Here is a 19,476-nt window from a genome sequence, read left to right on the forward strand (position 1 = left end):
GTTAAAACCACAACAGAAATACCTGTATTAATTACAAAGCATAAACAGCTGGAAAAATATTGACCTGTTTTACTGGACCGTTAGACAATCGAAATTGGCACTGGCTAATTCTTTTCTGAAGAGTGATACAATTATTTGTACCTATTATTATTATTTTTTTTTTTTTTTTTGCAACACGAATTGTTTTAGAAATTACATGATAAACTGGACAATCATTGCTCTTTTAATGCACCGTCAACTGCTAATTTCAAAGCAAACACTGCGCAACACTGCATCACATAAACAATTTCATTCTGCGAAGCACGATCACTTAATGCAATAACATTGTAAAACTACAACAAATTTTCTACTATTTTTAATACAAAGCATTAAAAGTCTATAAAGAAAACATTTACCTGTCCTGTTTTGGCTACCTGAAAGACTATAGAAAAAAATGTGCGATAGTTGCTAGCACTTATACGAAGTCCATAAACTTTTTGAGCTTAAAGTCCGTACTGCTTGTTTAAACGTACGAAAAGAATGTCCTCCAATACCTGTGCATTCATTGAAGACCTCAGTGGGGAAAGAATGTACTTGAGGCATGAAAATGCGCGCTCTACGCTGACTTGCGTTACCGGTAGTGCAATTGCAAGTTTGTACAAATCGTCAACGTCACAATTCTGAACTACTAAATTTATGATTGGTCAATGGCAAATTAAAATATTAAAGAGAACGATAAAATAACGTTATTAACCGGTTTATAGTCATTTTAAATAAACGTTTCTGTTCAGAACGATTAAAATTGATTTTGTTTTCGGTTTCGTTTTTGTTCCTGTTCAAATTTCGTTCGTTTCCGGTTTTCGTTTTCGTTCCTTGAACCGGTTCAGAGCCCTGGGTAAAATACCTTGGGATCGATATTTGCAGATCAGGTTCAGAACGTCTTCATAACAATTTTCAACCAAGGTTAGATAAAACCAAAAAAATACTATGTTGCTGGCTGCAGAGAGACTTGACAATTTATGGGAGAGTCATGCTGTCTAAGGATGAGGGCATATCACGCCTAGTTTACCCTGCTCTTTCCCTGTATGTTGATAAAAAAAAAGATTAAATCTATTGACTCTCTGCTATTCCGTTTTATTTGGAAAAATAAAACGGAATGTGTTCAAAGGAAATCTTTGATAAGAAGTTACAAGGAGGGTGGTCTTAACGCTTTAGATTTTCAAACTATCTATCAACCAGACATTCATAATTAACTGGATTAAGTAGCCTATTGTATTTCTAATAATAGTTTACCCAGGTTTTGGATCCCTAACTTAATCTTTAAACACTGTGGTGACCTTAAATTTTTATTATCTTGTAATTTTAAGTGCAGCAAATTACCTTTTAAACTCTCAAATTTTCATAAACAAGCTCTTGAATCCTGGAAGATTGCTTTCAAACATAATTTCTCCCCACACATGTATGTTATTTGGAATAATGAAAATGTACTGTATGGTAACAAATCACTTTTTTTTTTTCAAAGAATGGGTGGATCAAAATATTCTTTTTTTTTTCTGATTTGTTCAGTGCTCAAGGAGACCTTCTTTCTTTTTCTGATTTTATGTCAATGAAAGGTGCTGTGATTTCTGTAAGAGATTTTATTAAGGTGACTAAAAGTATTCCTGTCAGTGTAAGAACCTTGATTAAAGCGCTTTTAAGATACGACTGTTTAAACAACTATATTCCTACACTTGCAATCAATGGTGTTAATGTATTAGATTAAAAAATGCAAACACTTCTTTATTAGAAATGCTCTTTCTTCAACTCTAAGAACCTTTCTAAAGCACGATCTAAATGAAGTATCTGTTATCCAAACTCTGATTTGAATAACTTATGGGCATTTTCTCACAAACTTTTCATCCCTAATAAAATTAAAGAACTATTTATATATTAAATAAAAAATTATAAAATTAAAGAACTATAATTTATTTTTGAGCAGGTTTTCTGAGAATCTTCTTTATGTTCCTTTTGCAATATTGAAGAAGAATCTATCCTACATTTATTTTATCAGTGCCCATTCTCTAAATCTTTCTGGTCAGATGTTACCTTGTTAGTTTTTTGCTGTTGTAACAAATTGGTACAAATGTCAGAATCTATATTTTTTTTTGTCAGATTCTCATTCTAACGATGTTAATCTTAATTATATGGTATTATTACTTTGTCTTCTGGGCAAGTTTCATCTTCACAAAGCCAGAACCTTCATTGTAATCCTGATTTTAGAATATTCTCCTCTGATATAAAGTCCCTTTTTTCTTCCTTTAAGAAAATAAAATTAAAAAAGGATCTAAACTGCTGTTAAATTTATATCTGTTAATTGTTTTATCATACTTGTAAAATGTTAAAGTAAATGTATAATTAATGTACTTTTATATCTGTATTTTGTTCCAGAACCACACCTACACAATCTGAATTATCATCATAAACTAATTTAAAGGGATTATGGAGTCATTTGATGTCATTACACAGTTCTGACCGACTGTCTGCAGGGATTCGAATCAATCCGAATTAGCACACAGTTAAAACTCAATTACACATTTAACATATGCCAAGAATACAGTTACAAAATAATCTAAAGGGGAAAAAAATGAGGCTGAGTTTGTGGTTTTAAATAATTTCATACTTCTGAATTTGAAAATGTTATGTTTTTAACCACAATAAAATTAATCAATGACAATATTGTCATGCTACGTTTTTTTGTTTGCATTATTGATCCCCTTAACAAAAATTATAATAATAAAAAAAAACTTTTAATTCTAACATACCTTGGAGATACTTTAAATAAGACAAAGCCCAAATCAACATAACAGGCCTCAGAATATACAGAGCAGAGCAAGTGACGGTCTCATGGAGAAATCCTGGAACAGAATGTTAATTGACAGGTATTAAATAATATTGATCAAATAAAACAATTTAAGTCCCATCACAAAAAATGTTGTGACTAATAAAAAAAGATTAATAAAATCTGCCACATGTTTTATAGTGCTATATTTATACTAAACTCACCTTCAGTGAGACCCCAGAGGATGAAGGCGAAGAACATGCAGACATTTGGAAAAAAGACCAGAGAAAGCTGAAGATTCCAGATTGTTCTGATGTTGACTGGAGAGAAGGTGCAGAATAATCAGTTAAACGAGCAAAACACTGTGACAGTTAATCCCAAGATGAATGCAGTTAATTAATACAGTTTTATTAATACAAGATTAATACAATTAATATGAATAATAATTAAGATTAATATTAATACAAGATTAATACAGTTAATCACAAGAAATAAAAAGATTTTCCTTCCAAACACACCTGTGTTTTGTGATCTGCAGTAGATCAGACAGAGCAGAAGTACAGCTCCAAATCCAGCAACAGAACAGACAAACAACACAGTTATGTGCCAAGAGGAGAAACCTGTGAAACACAGACATCCATCATAACATTTACAACTGCACTCACTGTAAAACCCAACAAGTTAAGCTAACTCATTTCATTTGCGGACACTGATTACCTCAATTCAATTGAGTTTATAAAAAACAATAGTTATGAGTACTCTGAACTTATTTTAATCGAGTGCACTAAAACAAGGATATTTCTTAAAGGAGAACTCCGGTCAATTTTAACACTGAGCTCAGGTTTAGTTACCTATCATTTTTATTAATATCTTTCACATCTACTGCAGTCAGATTCACCCGCGTTCACTCAGAAGGAATCACTCACATGACCTGTGCACTTGTAATGACACATCAAGGATGTTAAGAGCCTAAAAGCAGGTTTAAAACTTGCCCCATTGAAGTCAACAGGGTGCAAATTTTAAAAAGAGGATAACACGGTGTAGGCAACACCGATTTTTGTCGTTGCTCTCTGTACTGACAGCACTCCAAATGTACAAAAAAATGAGCTCATGTTAAAATTGACCGGAGTTCTCCTTTAATACACAAACTTTAAACTGCATTCAAATACTTTATATAGCTGAAACTTCACTATATTGAGTAAAAACAGTGCAATTTCAAACTTTAAATGAACTCAGAGCTTAGAGTTTTGTGCACAAACTGTTCATAAAATCCTTAATATTCTCTGATGGTCACAACATTGCTGGCACTTTATGCTGTAGAATCACAGTTTTGAATAAAACTATATAAAATGTTGCCCATTTAATCAGAGATTAGACACTGAATGAGATCTGTGAATTAGGTAAATAAATGATGATTGTCATCATCAATACTTAACCATAAACACCTGATCTTATTTTGTCTTGATTTTTGTGCCATAACAAAAGTGTTTTATAAACAGACGGTTACAGCAGCCAGAGAAAAACTTCTTGAAACTGTTAATTCCCATAAGAACTAGACGTCTGACAGAAATAAAGTCAATCAGGGGTGCGTTTCCCGAACAACGACGTAACTCGCTGCTTAACTACCATAGTATGATGCATCGTTGAAGAAATCAACTAGCTAGTCACGACTATTTCCCGAAACCATATTGTCGCAAAGTGGTCTTTCAACCACGCTGGTTTATGACGTCGCGCACGTGGTGGAGTAATAACTTCTTTTAATGAATCTGTTTGAGATTGAATTAACGCTAGATGTTTTGCTATAAATTACAGACATGGCATCTGAGGACTTTTTCATTTTTCTCAGTTATTATGCTTTATTTCCAGATTCAATCATAGGCTCGTTCTTACATAGTAGAGCACGTTCGCACATGCGCACTCTTCAAAAACAGCGCTTTAAATCTCTTGACAAAGTAAAAGATGTAAATGACATTTGTATGTATTCTGAATAAAAGACACAGATTGTACTAAATGTCAGCTTGCTTATTTTGCTCAAGAAAAGGATTTATTAAGTCCACATGTCATGCAAACTAGAAACTATGCTTCTAACCACAGGTCGAGAGCTGTTGTTCCAACTACACAACTTTGCGATGCTGTTTGCAAATGTTCGTTAGAACGATGGTTTCGGGAAACACTGACTCGTTGAACTATGCTGATGACGACGGAACTTGCGAACATAGTTGGCTATGCTTTTGGGAAACGCACCCCTGGTTAGTAATAAGTGAAGCTGGTAATGCTGTTTGTGGAGTTGTTTAATCCTCCTCTGCTGAGATCTTCACAGATTTAATGTCTTCCTTTGTCTTCAGTTGATTTCATCTAAGGCTGTGTCTGAAGTCAGTAAGTTCTTGTGTTTCTGCTCGTCTCTTTTTCTGTTCCTTTCTTTCCTTCAGTGATTCTGCTTGTTAACAGCAGGTGTTCATCACTAATGCTCAATCAACACTTAATTATCCAATTATAATCCAATTATCATGCTGGGATCTAGAAATGTTCGATAACTCATTCAGTTTGAGTTCTGTTTCAGTCATTGTGTCCTCATAACTTTCAGAAAAATTTGAGTGCAGAACTCAATTTTATTTATTACATTTAACTGTTAAGTTTTACAGTGTAATGACACTTTTTATGGCATTGCGATCTCATGCTAATTTACCCAGCTATTAAATTAAATCTGACCCCAAGTGTACAAAAAGTTAGATACTTTTCGCTCCAAGTGTAAATATAGCTGAAATACCATCTTGTTTACAATACCCTTTGAAGAAGGTTGGTGTTAACAGACTACATTATTTATTTTGCCATGTTTTGTCGACTCACCCAGTTGCTCCAGTACTACAGTTGTATTGGCTGAAAGTACTCCAGCAAACACTTCACACATGTAAACTCCTTTGTCCTCAGTTCTGACACTCTTCAGTCTGAGAGAGAAGTTTCCTTTGGGGATTTCATCAGTGAAGAACTCAACTCTGTCTCTGTATTGTTCATCTGATGAACCTAAAACCTCATCGTTTTGATAGAGCAGAACCGGAATATCTTCATCTGTTCTTTTCCATGAAACCTCTTCAATGTGTTCAGGTTTGATGTGAGAGTCTACAGAGCAGTTCAGAGTGACATCCTCACCATCATATGCAGATATGGAGCGACTCGATCCTGATACCAGCAGACGCTCTGAAAGAATAATGGTTTAAACATAAAATGCCATTTGATTGAAATTTTCACCACAATTCAAGTGGCTCTCACTCACCAACAGCTTTTATTTGAACCACAGTCTCTCCAGAATCCCGTTGACTGTAAACTTTACATGTGTAATTTCCCTCATCTTCAGCTCTCAGATTGTCCAGACGGAGGGAGAAGTTTCCATGTTGAATCTGATCAGTAAAGAAATGAGCTCTATCATGATAATCCTGCTGCTGGACCTCTGCTCGACTCTCACCATCTAGAAACAAATGAACCTGAGTCTCTGAGTCTGTTCTTCTCCATTCCACCTCCAGATCCTTCACTGGTAAAGGTTCATCAACATAACAGGGCAAAACCACTGAAGATCCCAGAGGAGCAACCAGAGGATCAGGTGGACCGTGCACAGGGAAGCCTATAGAGAAATAATAGAGAAACTGATAACTTTAATAAACGAGAAAGAAAAACTCGAAGGCTATTTTCGCGGATGAACGTAAAGTGATCATACGTACCATCAGCGAATACCAGGAGTATTGCTATTACAATAAACATAATGCACATCGTTTACACATGAAAAGAGCTATAGTAAAATCATAATTTTATCTTGACCATAAGAGTTTTTGTCCGCAGTCTTCCACACGAGGCCACACCTAAAACTTCGCTTTCGCTTTTAGCTTACTTTCGCTTTCTTAGATTATGCGCGCGTCAGAATCAAGGCGTCTCTTTCGGTTGGATCTTTAGCGGTTTCTGTTGATATAACAGTTATTTGAACATTAACAACTAGCATTACACACACACACACACACACACACACACACACACACACAAATAAACGGTAATATGAATGAATGCGTGTTTAACAGGCCCCGTTTACACGTAGCAGCTACATGGTTATTTTGAAAAACGGAGACATTTCCCTTCGTTTGCGCCATTCGTTTACACGCAAACGGAGGATTCGCCAATGAAACCGATTCTTTCTAAAAACTCCGGCCAGAGTGGAGATTTCGAAAATCTTCGTTTGCACGTTTGCATGTAAACTGATAAAAACAGAGTTTTAACACTGATCTATATAATGACTGGATAGCTCATGACGTTCTTATATAGATCAGTGAGTTTTAAGCAGTTTTTAGAAACTTCCCAGGCTCAAATGTTTTTTTTTCTACTTTTTTCTAAAGAAAGACAAACAAATTGTGATGAAAGCCAAAATATAAAAGCTACTTGCACTGGCATATCTTAAGATGTGTCATTGTTTTGTTACAAGATCAAACCAAAAAAAAAAAAAAAAAAATCACTCCTGCACCTCTTGTTGGAAATAACCCACTAAGCAAAATGATGTCCAAAAGACGTGTTGACATGTGATTCATATCCAAAATCTTGATGTCTGTGTGTGACTATATGATACATTTGCTCAAAACATCATGTGCACATGCTTTTTATACACCTTCAAATAAGTGATAATTTTAATGCTTTTGGCACCAATAATGCAGTTCCACAAGGATGGTGGTTATTAATGCCAAATATAAACACAAAACTTTAAACACAATATTAAAGGCCCAATTTGTGATGATTATGTCATCATCAACATTGAGCTGATACCACTTCAAATTTTTTCTAGGCTTTCTCTGCCACAACAATTGTATTACACAAACACACTGTTACAGCAGCCAAATAAAAGTTAAAGTATAAAGAAAGGGGACCAAGAGCCCAACTAAAGCAAACACTGATCACCGCAATGGTGACACTTCAAATTAAACAAATATCAACATCTAAACCTCTGTTAATTCTCACTAAGATCATCTGACAGCAATAGTCAAAGTAATTATGTCTAAATGAGACCATAAATGATGTTGAAATATGTCCACAATGGCCACATTTGAACTAGTTTTTAAACTTGTACGAAGGTTCGATGAACGTCTATATCGGACGTCCAGAACACGTCAAAAAAAGACGTCATAAAAACTTTCATTCTGGCTCCTCAGTGGACGTCATTTCAACGTCCGATTTTTGTATCAAAGACATTGAAAAGACATCTTTCGGACATCATTTTGCTTAGTGGGAAAAGTCTATTGGTGAGCAGGCCACAGACTAACACAGGGCTAGTTGTTATACACATGGTTTAAAATTTTCCACAACATGCCAGAATGACGAAACTTAGTGTATAAACTAGTTTCCAGAGAAAATATTGTGCCAAAATTTAAAAATCTTTAGAAGATGTCACTGAACATTTATTTAACCATAGCAAAAGTATATTTCTTACATATGTTAATTTATTAAAAATTTATTATAATATTATTTTAATCTTAAATCTGTTATTTAACAGTTGATATGGTTCTTTAATGCTTCACTAGCAGAAGACACTAACCAGGTTTAAATCCCAGTTGCACAGGTGGGGAATGTTGTAACGTTTTGTTACAATGTGCCCATATTACTATGCTATTCTATTATGAATTCCATTGAGAAACCATGAGAAAAAGGTGAGTAAAGACTGAAAGTCAATGTATAGAATTTATTAATTATTATTATTATGTTTTGACCTATGCTGTATAGCTGTGTTTTACAGCTATACAACTAGAACGCAACTGAATGCTTCTTCAAGTGCCTCCATACTTGAAAAACTGGAAACATAAACAGGAAATGACGGAATATTTACGTACATACTGTATTTACAGCGGGTCTATTCGCATGGGATTAGTATTACCTGAGGTCATTTTTCCGGACCTTTTTACAGAAGGTAAAAGTCGCTGTAATCTTTACTGACATTGTCCGTAATGATTACTGAGACGGCACATTCGGACGGGACTAAAATCACTGAGAAGCTCTGGTAATAATTACTTTACCCCACCTCTCCATGTTAAACTAATCCAGTCCGAATAGGGCTACAGTTACAATAACTCTAAAGAGACATTTCTACTAACTCAAAAACAACAGGAGAAAGACAATGCTACATGGAGACAGCCGATCATCCTTGATATGCCAAACCATGTGACCTTATGTGCCCCCAGATGTGTCCGAGAACTTGCAAGTGCCTTGGTGGAAGAGTGGAGTAATCAAACTTAATATTATACACTTAACAGAGTGACTTCTAGACAATTTCATAAGGTTTTGCTCAACTAAGTTGAAGCTTGTAGAGGCAGAAAGTGATTGAGCAGGACCTAAAAACTCTTAGTTATGTTAGTCATGTGAGTCATCAGTCAAACTTTGTGCATGCATCTGGTTTCTACTTTCATACCTCCGAGTGTCTTATAAGCATGGGAATGTTTGAAAGCCGTGTGCCTCAGTTTACTCATCGTCACTTTACTTTGGATTTGGTGACTGATCTTCAGGAGTAATGGAGTAAGTCCCTAAAGGCCTCTCCTCATTTTACTTCTTTCCAGGTAAGCTTTACAGAAAGTCTTACAACTTTTTTTTCTTCAAATTGGCAGTAATATAATAACTGGAAGAACTGACATTTGCTAAATAAATCAATCAATAATGGTCTCAGTCCCCACAATCCCCAGTCAATCGATTTCATACCTGCTCATCCATGTTTTCTTCGTGTTAAAGAGGCGTTTATCAGATGTCAACTCACTTTCTGTAAAAATTGTCATTATAGCATTTGCTTGAGAACTTTTTTGTCATAAAGCAAAAGAGAGAAAGTCCTAAACCCCAACAGCAAATACGATTTACTTTAAAGCGGTCATATGATGTTGTTTTAAAAGTTCATTACTTTGTTTATTGGATATAGGTTAACATGCTTTAATGTTCAAAAAACACATTATTCTTCACATACTGTACATGGCAGCTCCTCTATGCCCAGTCTGCCTGAAACATGCTGATTTCTACAAAAACCCTTTTCTGAAAAAGCTCAGTGTGCTCTGATTGGCCAGCTGACCCCGTGTGTTGTGATTGGCTGAATACCTCAAGCGTGTCGCATATGTAACACTCCTTATCATAATCACAAGCTTCGGCTTCATAGGCTTGAAGCAAAAAGAGTGGTCCAGGTATGATGTAAATTTGTAGGCCAAAACCCCGAAACGAGCATTTTAGCACTTCCGGTTCCATCGTCCCAAAGTCAATTTTTTTTTTAATGGGTTTTTGGTTTAAAGGCTGGAATAGGGTCTGTGGTGAAGACAAGCTCAAGATACTTTACAGCAGTATTAACCACAGGTTTTTTTTAAGCTGTTAATTGTCTTATAACTATAATGTCTTATTAACTCTTTCAACTCAAACTTTTTTTTTTTTAAGAAAATTGTAAGAGTTGGCGGAAGCTTACTGATGTGACATTGAAGTCGTGGGACTGTGGTGTAATTCTTTTATAGCCTACCTTTAGCTTTTTACTTTCACTACATTTACTTTTCATCTGTGAAATGGACAAAATGTGCAAGTATCATAAACCTTTGTTGATCAGAGAGCTTGTTTTTTGCGATAATCCAAAAGCCTATTGAAAAATCCTATTGGGTCTTTGTTGAGGGAACCAGTGTGATGTGAACTGCCGGTTGGCCTACAAAGTGACGTCATACCTGCACCATATGTGAACAGTTAAATATGTCGTCGGTTTTACCGTATCAGTTGGAGCCTGAGTCGGATTCTGAAAATGCGGATGATCAAGTAGGTGGTGCGCTTCCCAAAAACTTAGCCAACTATGGTCGTAAGTTCTGTTGTTATCATACATAGTTCAAAGAGTTGGCGTTTCCTGAAACATCTCGGTTACGTATGTAACCCTCGTCCCTGAAGGAGGGAACGGAGACGTCACGTCGGATGACCAACAAATAGGAATCTCACTAGAAAGGCCAATCTACTTTGAGTAAAACTAAAACGAGCCTGCGATAATTGCAGCAACTGCGCTGTATCGCGGCACGCGCATATAATGAGCAGCAGGTGCATCGCATCTTCAGGTTTTATGGATGAGCATTATACTAATATTTCACACTGTGACATGGATGTTTGAGGAAGCAATTTCTAGACTTCGATCGAGGAGTTTTAAGCAGGTCTGGATCAGTGTCCTCTGTTAGATTGAATAAATCCATTTTTGGGAGACTATGAGCTTTGTAACTTTGCATCTTATACATGCACAAACATCTACATTACACGCTAAAGAAAAAGATGAAAAAGCATCATATGACCCCTTTAAATAAATACATTACACAAACACACTTTAAGCACAATTTAATAAAACAATAGATTTATTGTTACAAACTAAGACAAACAGTATTTTTTTAACATTAGTGGAACATTTATATAGTTAATGTTATAAACTATAAAGTTAATGGTGAGAAAAGTTCTAACACCATTTGCCATTCGGTTTGATATTTTCTTAACCAATGCAATGAAAATAATGTTCAAGTGTCCTAATACTTTTTTTGGGGTCCACTGTATATATTACATCTCAGCTTTCTGTTTTTAGATAGAACTCCCTCAAGATGGGTGAATGGGGTGCATTGGTAGATCTTCTTAAGAGTGTGCAGGAACACTCCACAGCTGGAGGGAAGGCCTGGCTCTCTGTGCTCTTCATCTTCCGGATCCTACTTCTGGGAAGAGCAGTGGAGTCTGCTTGGGATGATGAGCAGTCGGCTTTTACCTGCAATACCCAGCAGCCTGGTTGTCAGAATGTCTGCTATGACAAATCTTTCCCCATTTCAAACGTGCGATTATGGGTGCTTCAGATTATCTTTGTGTCCACTCCTACGCTTCTGTTCCTGGCGCATGTGTACACAATGCACAAAGAGAAGAAGGTCGGAGAGGCTGATGGTGGCAACACAAAACAAGGCTGCAAGTCTATCTCTGAGGTGGTCTTCCTGGTCATCCAGTGGTACATTTATGGCTTCAGCCTGTCTGCTGTGTACACCTGCCAGCACTGGCCTTGCCCCCATCAGGTGGACTGTTTCCTCTCTCGACCCACGGAGAAGACTGTCTTTATTATCTTCATGCTGGTGGTTTCTCTGGTCTCACTTGTGCTTAACGTCATAGAGCTCTTCTATGTGCTATGCAAACGGAAGAAGGACCAAAACCAGTCCCCCACTGAGCAGCAGTCTTCAGCACTGAAAGAAAACCTGGCGGATGAGCAGTCGAGGAACGTGAGCAATCGTAAGGGTTGGGTAGTAACAGAATACATGTAACGGCATTATAAATATAAAATACAAATCCAATATATGGATATTGACCCCATTTCCATTATCTAATAGGCTTCATATATGGCTGTGCAAAAATGTGCATTTATGTTTTCACTAAATATTAGCATTTATATCATGTATAGATATTTCATATATGAGATATATATGTCAAAATATGTTTTATACATACATAAACATACATTTCTAAGTCACTATATGGAATTGTTCCAATTTCTAAGTTTAATTTACAGCTGTGCATATGTGTGCATTTATGTTTTTAAATGAGCATATTATGATATTTTATATATGACACTTATATGTCAAAATATTTGTTACACATACATAACCATATATAATATATGAGATAAATGTATATGTGAATATATGGAATTGTTCCAATTTCTAATAGGTTTCATATGTTTTTACTTTATATGAGCATATATTACATATATTGTTATTTCAAATATGTACATATATTACATTTCCGTATGGGATGGTACATTTTTTGAAATTGAGATTTATACATCATCTGAAAGCTGAATGGCCCGTGTATCATCTGATCATTTCATTTCCTATTTGGAATGAAATAACTTGAAATCAAAAGACGGATCGTTTATTAGTTTTTTCATTTAGTTTAATAAACGGAAATTGAGATTTCGGCTCAATTTCTCACTTTTCGTTTTTGGTTTACAAATCGGTTTATGGCTTTGATATTTCGTTTGCACATGTGGGCAGCGCTGGAACGCCCCTTTCATCTGATTGGTCAAACCGCTTCGTTTTCAGTACAGCCAGAATAAGAGTCCGTATGGCACACTCAAATCCCACTTTAATAAGCTTTTGCACCACTCACTGACATTTGATGCAGAAATATGTTGCTGGGAACACAATTAGTGCTGCTGCGAAGCTTCGCTTCTAATGTACGACACTTGAGAGATAGCGCGCTTTCAGAATTCCTCAGAAATTCAACATGGTGAGAATTTGTATTGACCTGACGAAATTGAACAGCTCTTTTCACCTACAGGAGTTTATTTCGCCCTCAGCAGACCACACACTAGGCCAGTTAAGAGGAGCAAAAATCTTCACATGTCACATGGATGACATCCTCATATATGGAAGGTCTCCTGAGGAACATGACTCAATGCAGCATTAAAGAAGCTCCAGAGTGCTGGCCTAACGCTTAACAACAAGAAGTGCAAATTTGCGAAGTCAAGTTCCTAGGCCACAAGCTGTCCTCAGCTGGATTACAGCCCGACCCAGACAAACTGGCTGCAGTTCAAGATACACAGATTTCTTGGAATGTGGAACCAATTGGGGAAGTTCATTCCAGACCTGGCCGAGAAAACTAAGCCTTTGCGAGACCTCCTCTCACAGAGAAGTCTATGGTCATGGGACGCACCACAGTAGGAGTCATTCGCATTGCTGAAAAAAAGAGTTCAACACCAACTTTAGCACTCTTCGGTCCAAGCAAGGTCCGGACTTCTCAGCTTACTGAGTACAAACCATCAAGGCTGCAAAGATTCAGAATGAGACTTATGAGAAATTCCTACGAGATTAGCCATGTTCCAGGGAAACAGTTCACAATTGAAGACACAATATCAAGGATGCCCTACATGAGCGATCTAATGGTTGCTGACTCAGCTGAAGACATGGAAGGCCCAAATATTTATCTCACCCAAATAGAGAAAAGCTTCCCTACTTCAAAGAGCTGCCTGGACAACTTTCTAAAGGAGTTAAAGAAATTTAACAGACATTTAACAGTATTTTCCTTTAAAATTACATAAAATTTCACCCATTAAATAATTTAGTTTTTCCACTGTAAAAAAAAAAAAAAGGCATATGTTGACAGAAACATACTGTTTTCCATTAAAACTGTAATATACCATGAGTGGAAAACAATGCATTCTGGTCAATATTTGTAAAGTAGCTTGCTTAGTGCAATATACTGTTAATTAAAAGCACTCAGTGTTTATTTGGGTACACACTCAGAGACTGTTTCCGATATTGCCCGATTCACTATTCCCTACATTCATTTACATAAGTTTACTTTAATTAAAACAAGTAGGGAATTCTGACACTCGTGTCATAAGTGATGAACACCTGCTGTTAATACTGAAATAAAGCGAAACAACAAGAACAGGAAAAGAGATGAGAAGAGAAGAGCAGAAACAACAACTTCAAAAAGAGGAAGTTAAACCACTCCACAAACAGCATTACCAGCTTCACTTACTAACCAGTTTGACTTTGAGCGTAGCGCGTCACTCCCGAAGTTATTTATTTTTACAGTCAGACAATGAGCTGAGGTAACGTGACGGCTAACAGACAGCAGACAAACGGCTAATGATGAATGACCACAGCAGCGGGAATCCACCTGTCACTCTAAAGTGGACACACCCTTAATTATGCAGAAATTTAAGGCTTAAAGGGTTAGTTCACCCAAAAATGAAAATTCTGTCAGTAATTACTCGCCCTCATGTTGTTCCAACCCCGTAAGACCTTCGTTCATCTTGGGAACACAAATTAAGATATTTTTGATTAAATCTGAGAGCTGGATCACTCATCCATAGGCTTCTAAGTGATTGGCCCAGAAAATGTATTAAAGAGATCGTTAATCGTCCAAGTGACTACAGTGGCTCAATCTTAAATTTATCAAGCGACGAGAATACATTTTGTGCGCAAAGAAAACCAAAAATAATGACTTTATTCCACTATTCATTTCCTTCTCTCTGGGCCTCGAGTTAGTTCACGTAGTAAAACAGTGCAGCGCTTCTGTGTTGTACGTCACACGCATCACACACATGACCAGCGTCGGCCAATAGTGAGCCTACGTGTGATGTACAACACAGAAGCGCTGTGCAGTTACACTACGTGAATTTAAACGGATGAGTTATAAAAAAAATTCACCCCCCTCACAGTTGTCATGAAGGGCAAAATTAGCTGTATAGACCAAAGCGCTCCAGGCTGTAAACATGTTTTTTTTCTGCTGTAAAGTTGGGCATTTCAACACGGGGGAGATGCAGATTTGACTCACTTTTGCAGCCAGCCTCAAGCGGCCAGTCGATGAATTGCCATTTAATTCACTTCCGTGTTGGTTTCAAGAGAGAGACAGGGAGGTTGCCGCTTGGATGAAAGCTACAGTTGCTTGAACGCCCGGAGAGTGCGATGATGGAGGATAAACTTGTGGTGCTCTCGAGGGTTACCAGGAGCTTAACGACTTCACGAACCGTAACTACCAGAAAGTAAATAAAGTTAATAAAAGGCTGATTTGACGTTTACTTGACTGACAGGACAGCTGTTTCGGTGGTTGCCTAGCAGCATAAAAAACGCAGCGCACTGCTCATTCTGTCTGATGGGGCAGTGATGTGGACCTCGCGTTTTCGAACCTGAAAAACACGTTATTTGTGATCAGTCTTAAGTCTGACGTCACTGTTTCCAAATCCAAATGCTCTATCAGCTGCCAAAAACAAACAACAAACAGTGCTAATATACACTCATTGTGTTGTAATATTCCTGAAAATTATGATCCTAACTTTTATCTCTATACCGAAATCTCAGATGGTTAGTTATTCAGCTTTTTTGAATCGTAAAATATTGAAGTCTGGGATGACGTGAGACTGGAGACTGTAATATACACTATGGCTTTTGAAAAGCTTAAATGTGTGACTTTATCAATCTATTAAATGGTTGTTGAGTATTCTTACTAGAAACAAGATAGAGGAAGTAGAAGTAGAGGCTTCGACCCGGAAACAGTATTCCTTGTGTCACAACATGCAGAAAACATTTTCCATTTTAACAGTTAAGGTGCAGTAAAATTAGCTGTTGTTCTCTGAATGTTCACTGGTGAATTCCAGTTATTTCAATAAGAATCCACATGATCTGCAATTTGTGTGGTCAAAAACTTCACTATGGGACCAAGTTGGTCACTGGAATTCGCTGGATTTGACCAACAGAAAGCTGCTTGAAAATGACTCCTGTGCGAGCTGTGCTTCATACATTACGTCGCTACACTGCTGACAATGGTCAATGGACTTTTTTGCCTGTGTAATTTCAAGAAATTGAAAAATGTGACCACACCTTTACTCGCTGCAACATAAAATGCAATCAATAATAAAATCTTCACAAGGGACATGTGAGGTACTTAACACAGCTTAAAGGAGAACTCCGGTCAATTTTAACATTGAGCTCATTTTTTTGTAAATTTGGAGTGCTGTCAGTACAGAGAACAACGACAAAAATCGGTGTTGCCTACACCGTGTTATCCTCTTTTTAAAATTTGCACTCTGTTGACTTAAATGGGGCACGTTTTAAACCTGCTTTTAGCCTCTTAACATCCTTGATGTGTCATTACAAGTGCCCAGCCATGTGAGTGATTCCTTCAGAGTGATCACGGGTGAATCTGACTGCAGTAGATGTGAAAGATATTAATAAAAATGATGTTAATTCGGCCAGCGCTCATACCTGTATTTACATCCTGTTTTCGGTCGAAGTCCACAGTAGTCGATTGTCGAGTTCACGCGCGTGATAGGTAGCTAAGCAACAGTGGAGAACTCGACAATCGACTACTGGACTTCGACCAAAAACAGGAAATAAATACAGGTATGAACGCTGGCCGAATTAACTTAATTTTTATTCATATCTTTCACATCTACTGCAGTCAGATTCACCGTGTTCACTCTGAAGGAATCACTCACATGACCTGTGTGTGTGCGAGGATCACTGAAGCGATGACAGCACTTAATAGCAGCAGTTTCGTGAAATAATAAAACTTTTCTCCTCCTGCTTCTTCTTCATATTATTATTATTATTTATTATTATTGTTGTTTTTAAGGTTTAAATGAATCAATAAAATATACTAAATAAATGTAAGTAGGTATACTGAATCAAACTTAAATATAAACACTGGATCCATTAATACTAACGCTTTCTTTCCTCTTCTCTTCTACTTAATATCTGTTTTAAAAAATAAAAAAATAAACGTAGGCTCTACTGCGTCAGACTAAACTGGGAAGGGTCACACCACTTACATATTGTTGTCCTATTGTTAATTTAACTGCTTCTATTGCTCTCCTCGTTTGTAAGTCGCTTTGGATAAAAGCGTCTGCTAAATGATTAAATGTAAATGTAATAATAATAGGATAATAAAAATCTTATCGTGGCCTCACAGAACCATTGGGTTCCTGGCTTTAACATAAGAGATCTTCCAGGAACCAACTAAATGTTAAAAAGATCTTACAATAACCCTTTTATGGAATTCAAGTTCCTCTAGTTTCCCCCAAAGCACTTTGAGGTCTCATGGTAATGAAAAGGTGACTCCAGAACCTCTGAACTGAATACAAAGTGCTTAAAGGATCCCATAAGTTCCAGCAGGAACCACAAAGATTGTCAGTGCTCCACCAGTAACCCTACTATAGGAGAAAGAGCTTTGAGGCACTTAAATTACATTTTTTTAAGTTCATTGAGTATCCGACAGGATATTTGAGGCACCTTTAGTTTTTACAGTCTGGTTTCAAGATCCTTATTCTCATAATAACAGGTCCACGTACAGTGTCACATGTTGTCATCTTTTATTTACCGTAATTACGACACGGCATGAATGTAGCATAAAACTGGAAATCGAGGGACATGTGCCTTTACACATGGTTAAAATTGCATATTATTAACGTAAGTGCATAAATCAACAAAATATATAACATTGTTAGGTTTGGGATTTCATTCCAAAAATCTTCATATTGTGTTTAAGCAGAGGAGATGAGATGAGAGCTTAGCCTAAATAGACAGTTTTCCAGATGAGGTTTTTGACTTTTTTTTTGCTTTGTTTTCTAAATAAGTCTAAACTCTTTGGCTTTGAGGATTGTTATTTTTCAGTACTATTAATTTTGAAATCTTGCCAGAGGAATACATACATTAAAAAAAGAAATTTAAAGTGAAAGCACATGACGATAAAGCCAAAAGGCACAACATTCTTCATAGATCTGCTTGCCCTTTAGGCCAAATGGAAAGGATCCAAACTTACTTGGAAGGAAGTTTTCTTCAAACGTCTTCATTACTATAGAGGCGAAGGGTCGTTCAAAGGTATTTCTGAGGTAAATGGGAATGTATTGAATGTAAAGAATATGACTGAAACAGTTCTTCTGGTATTTGTTTGAGATTATCAACATTTTCAGGAGTTATGTTGTAGACTCAAGAGAGTTATTTGCATATTGCACCATACATTTGAAAGCTCTGTACTTGCTCTTAGACTAAGACACCCTACATGAAAGTCATGTCATACTGTATCTCTATTTCAAACCATTAAAAAAAAAACAGTCAGTTATGTATTTTAACCAAGAATATTACAAAATGATTACTAAAGATATGTCTACGCATTGAATGTAGTTTTTAAAATCTAATTTACTTCTATCAAATTTTAGAAACCAGAGGATTTAAAAAACAAAACAAATCATGTGTGACTATTCTCAATATAGTTACAGGGATCAATTAAAATAGGGATCACTTAACATGTATTGTTTTCCAATCACTGGAAACTTAGGCCCTGTTTACATCTGACATTAACATCTATATCAGGTGATCCGATCACAAGTGGTCGGCGGAGACACAAACACACAGTAACTGTTCACACCTGTATGTATTTATCTCTGTTATCAATTGTGATTGGATTTTATTGAGGGTCTATGATTGCATGATTACGTACACTACTTTTTTTTTATAAATTTTTTAGCTCTATACCCTCTCCAGGGTGCTGGAGGGTTCATGGGAGTTTGCCCAACCAATCCACATGTGCTTTGTGGATTTGGAGAAGGCATTGGACTGTGTCCCTCGTGGCGTCTTGTGGAGGGTGCTCCGGGAGTATGGGGTTCGGGGCCCTTTGCTGAGGGCTATCCGGTCCCTGTACGACCGGAGCAGGAGCTTGGTTCGCATTGCCGGCAGTAAGTCAGACTTGTTCCCAGTGCATGTTGGACTCCGGCAGGGCTGCCCTTTGTTGCCGGTTCTGTTCATAATTTTTATGGACAGAATTTCTAGGCGCAGCCAGGGACCGGAGGGTGTCAGGTTTGGGGACCACACGATTGCATCTCTGCTCTTTGCGGATGATGTTGTCGTGCTGGCCCCATCAGACCAGGACCTTCAGCATGCACTGGGATGGTTTGCAGCCGAGTGTGAAGCAGCTGGGATGAGAATCAGCACCTCCAAATCTGAGGCCATGGTCCTCAATCGGAAAAGGGTGGTTTGCCCGCTTCAGGTACAGAGCTGTTTTTGACCAGGTAAAATTTGTGTTTTCTTACAATACTAATGAGAATTTTTAATTAAAGTATATTACAAACTTTTCATTTAGACCCTAAAGAATCATATTAGCTTGAACAAAAATGGCATTATATGACCCCTTTAAGAGTTCTT

The 19,476-nt window shown here is 36.9% G+C and overlaps 2 protein-coding genes across 5 annotated transcripts in view; one reads left to right on the forward strand and one right to left on the reverse strand.

Moving 5' to 3' along the window:
• LOC311277667 (uncharacterized protein) overlaps positions 1–7,010 on the reverse strand; it is a 164,367-nt gene extending 157,357 nt beyond the window's left edge. For 2 of the 4 annotated variants that reach the window (XM_084388036.1, XM_084388038.1), the window contains exons 1-6: positions 6,511–7,010; positions 6,069–6,413; positions 5,645–5,992; positions 3,316–3,417; positions 3,022–3,117; positions 2,781–2,873 (exon numbers count right to left, since the gene is read on the reverse strand). In XM_084388036.1, the coding sequence (XP_084244162.1) occupies positions 2,781–2,873; positions 3,022–3,117; positions 3,316–3,417; positions 5,645–5,992; positions 6,069–6,413; positions 6,511–6,559 (1,033 nt within the window). In that variant the 5' untranslated portion in view covers positions 6,560–7,010. The remainder of the gene's footprint in view (positions 1–2,780; positions 2,874–3,021; positions 3,118–3,315; positions 3,418–5,644; positions 5,993–6,068; positions 6,414–6,510) is intronic. The other 2 variants (XM_084388039.1, XM_084388037.1) reach the window with 2 other exon arrangements.
• Positions 7,011–11,397: 4,387 nt separating this feature from the next.
• Positions 11,398–12,093, forward strand: LOC311304505 (gap junction alpha-1 protein-like; the record flags this gene model as incomplete). The annotated part of the gene is made up of 1 exon (XM_084431546.1): positions 11,398–12,093. The coding sequence occupies one exon, from the start codon at positions 11,398–11,400 to the stop codon at positions 12,091–12,093; it is 696 nt and encodes a 231-aa protein (XP_084287672.1).
• Between the last annotated feature and the right edge of the window lie 7,383 nt (positions 12,094–19,476).

Source organism: Rutilus rutilus, assembly GCF_951802725.1.
Source record: "Rutilus rutilus genome assembly, chromosome: 1".
NCBI classification, from domain to species: Eukaryota; Metazoa; Chordata; class Actinopteri; order Cypriniformes; family Leuciscidae; genus Rutilus; species Rutilus rutilus.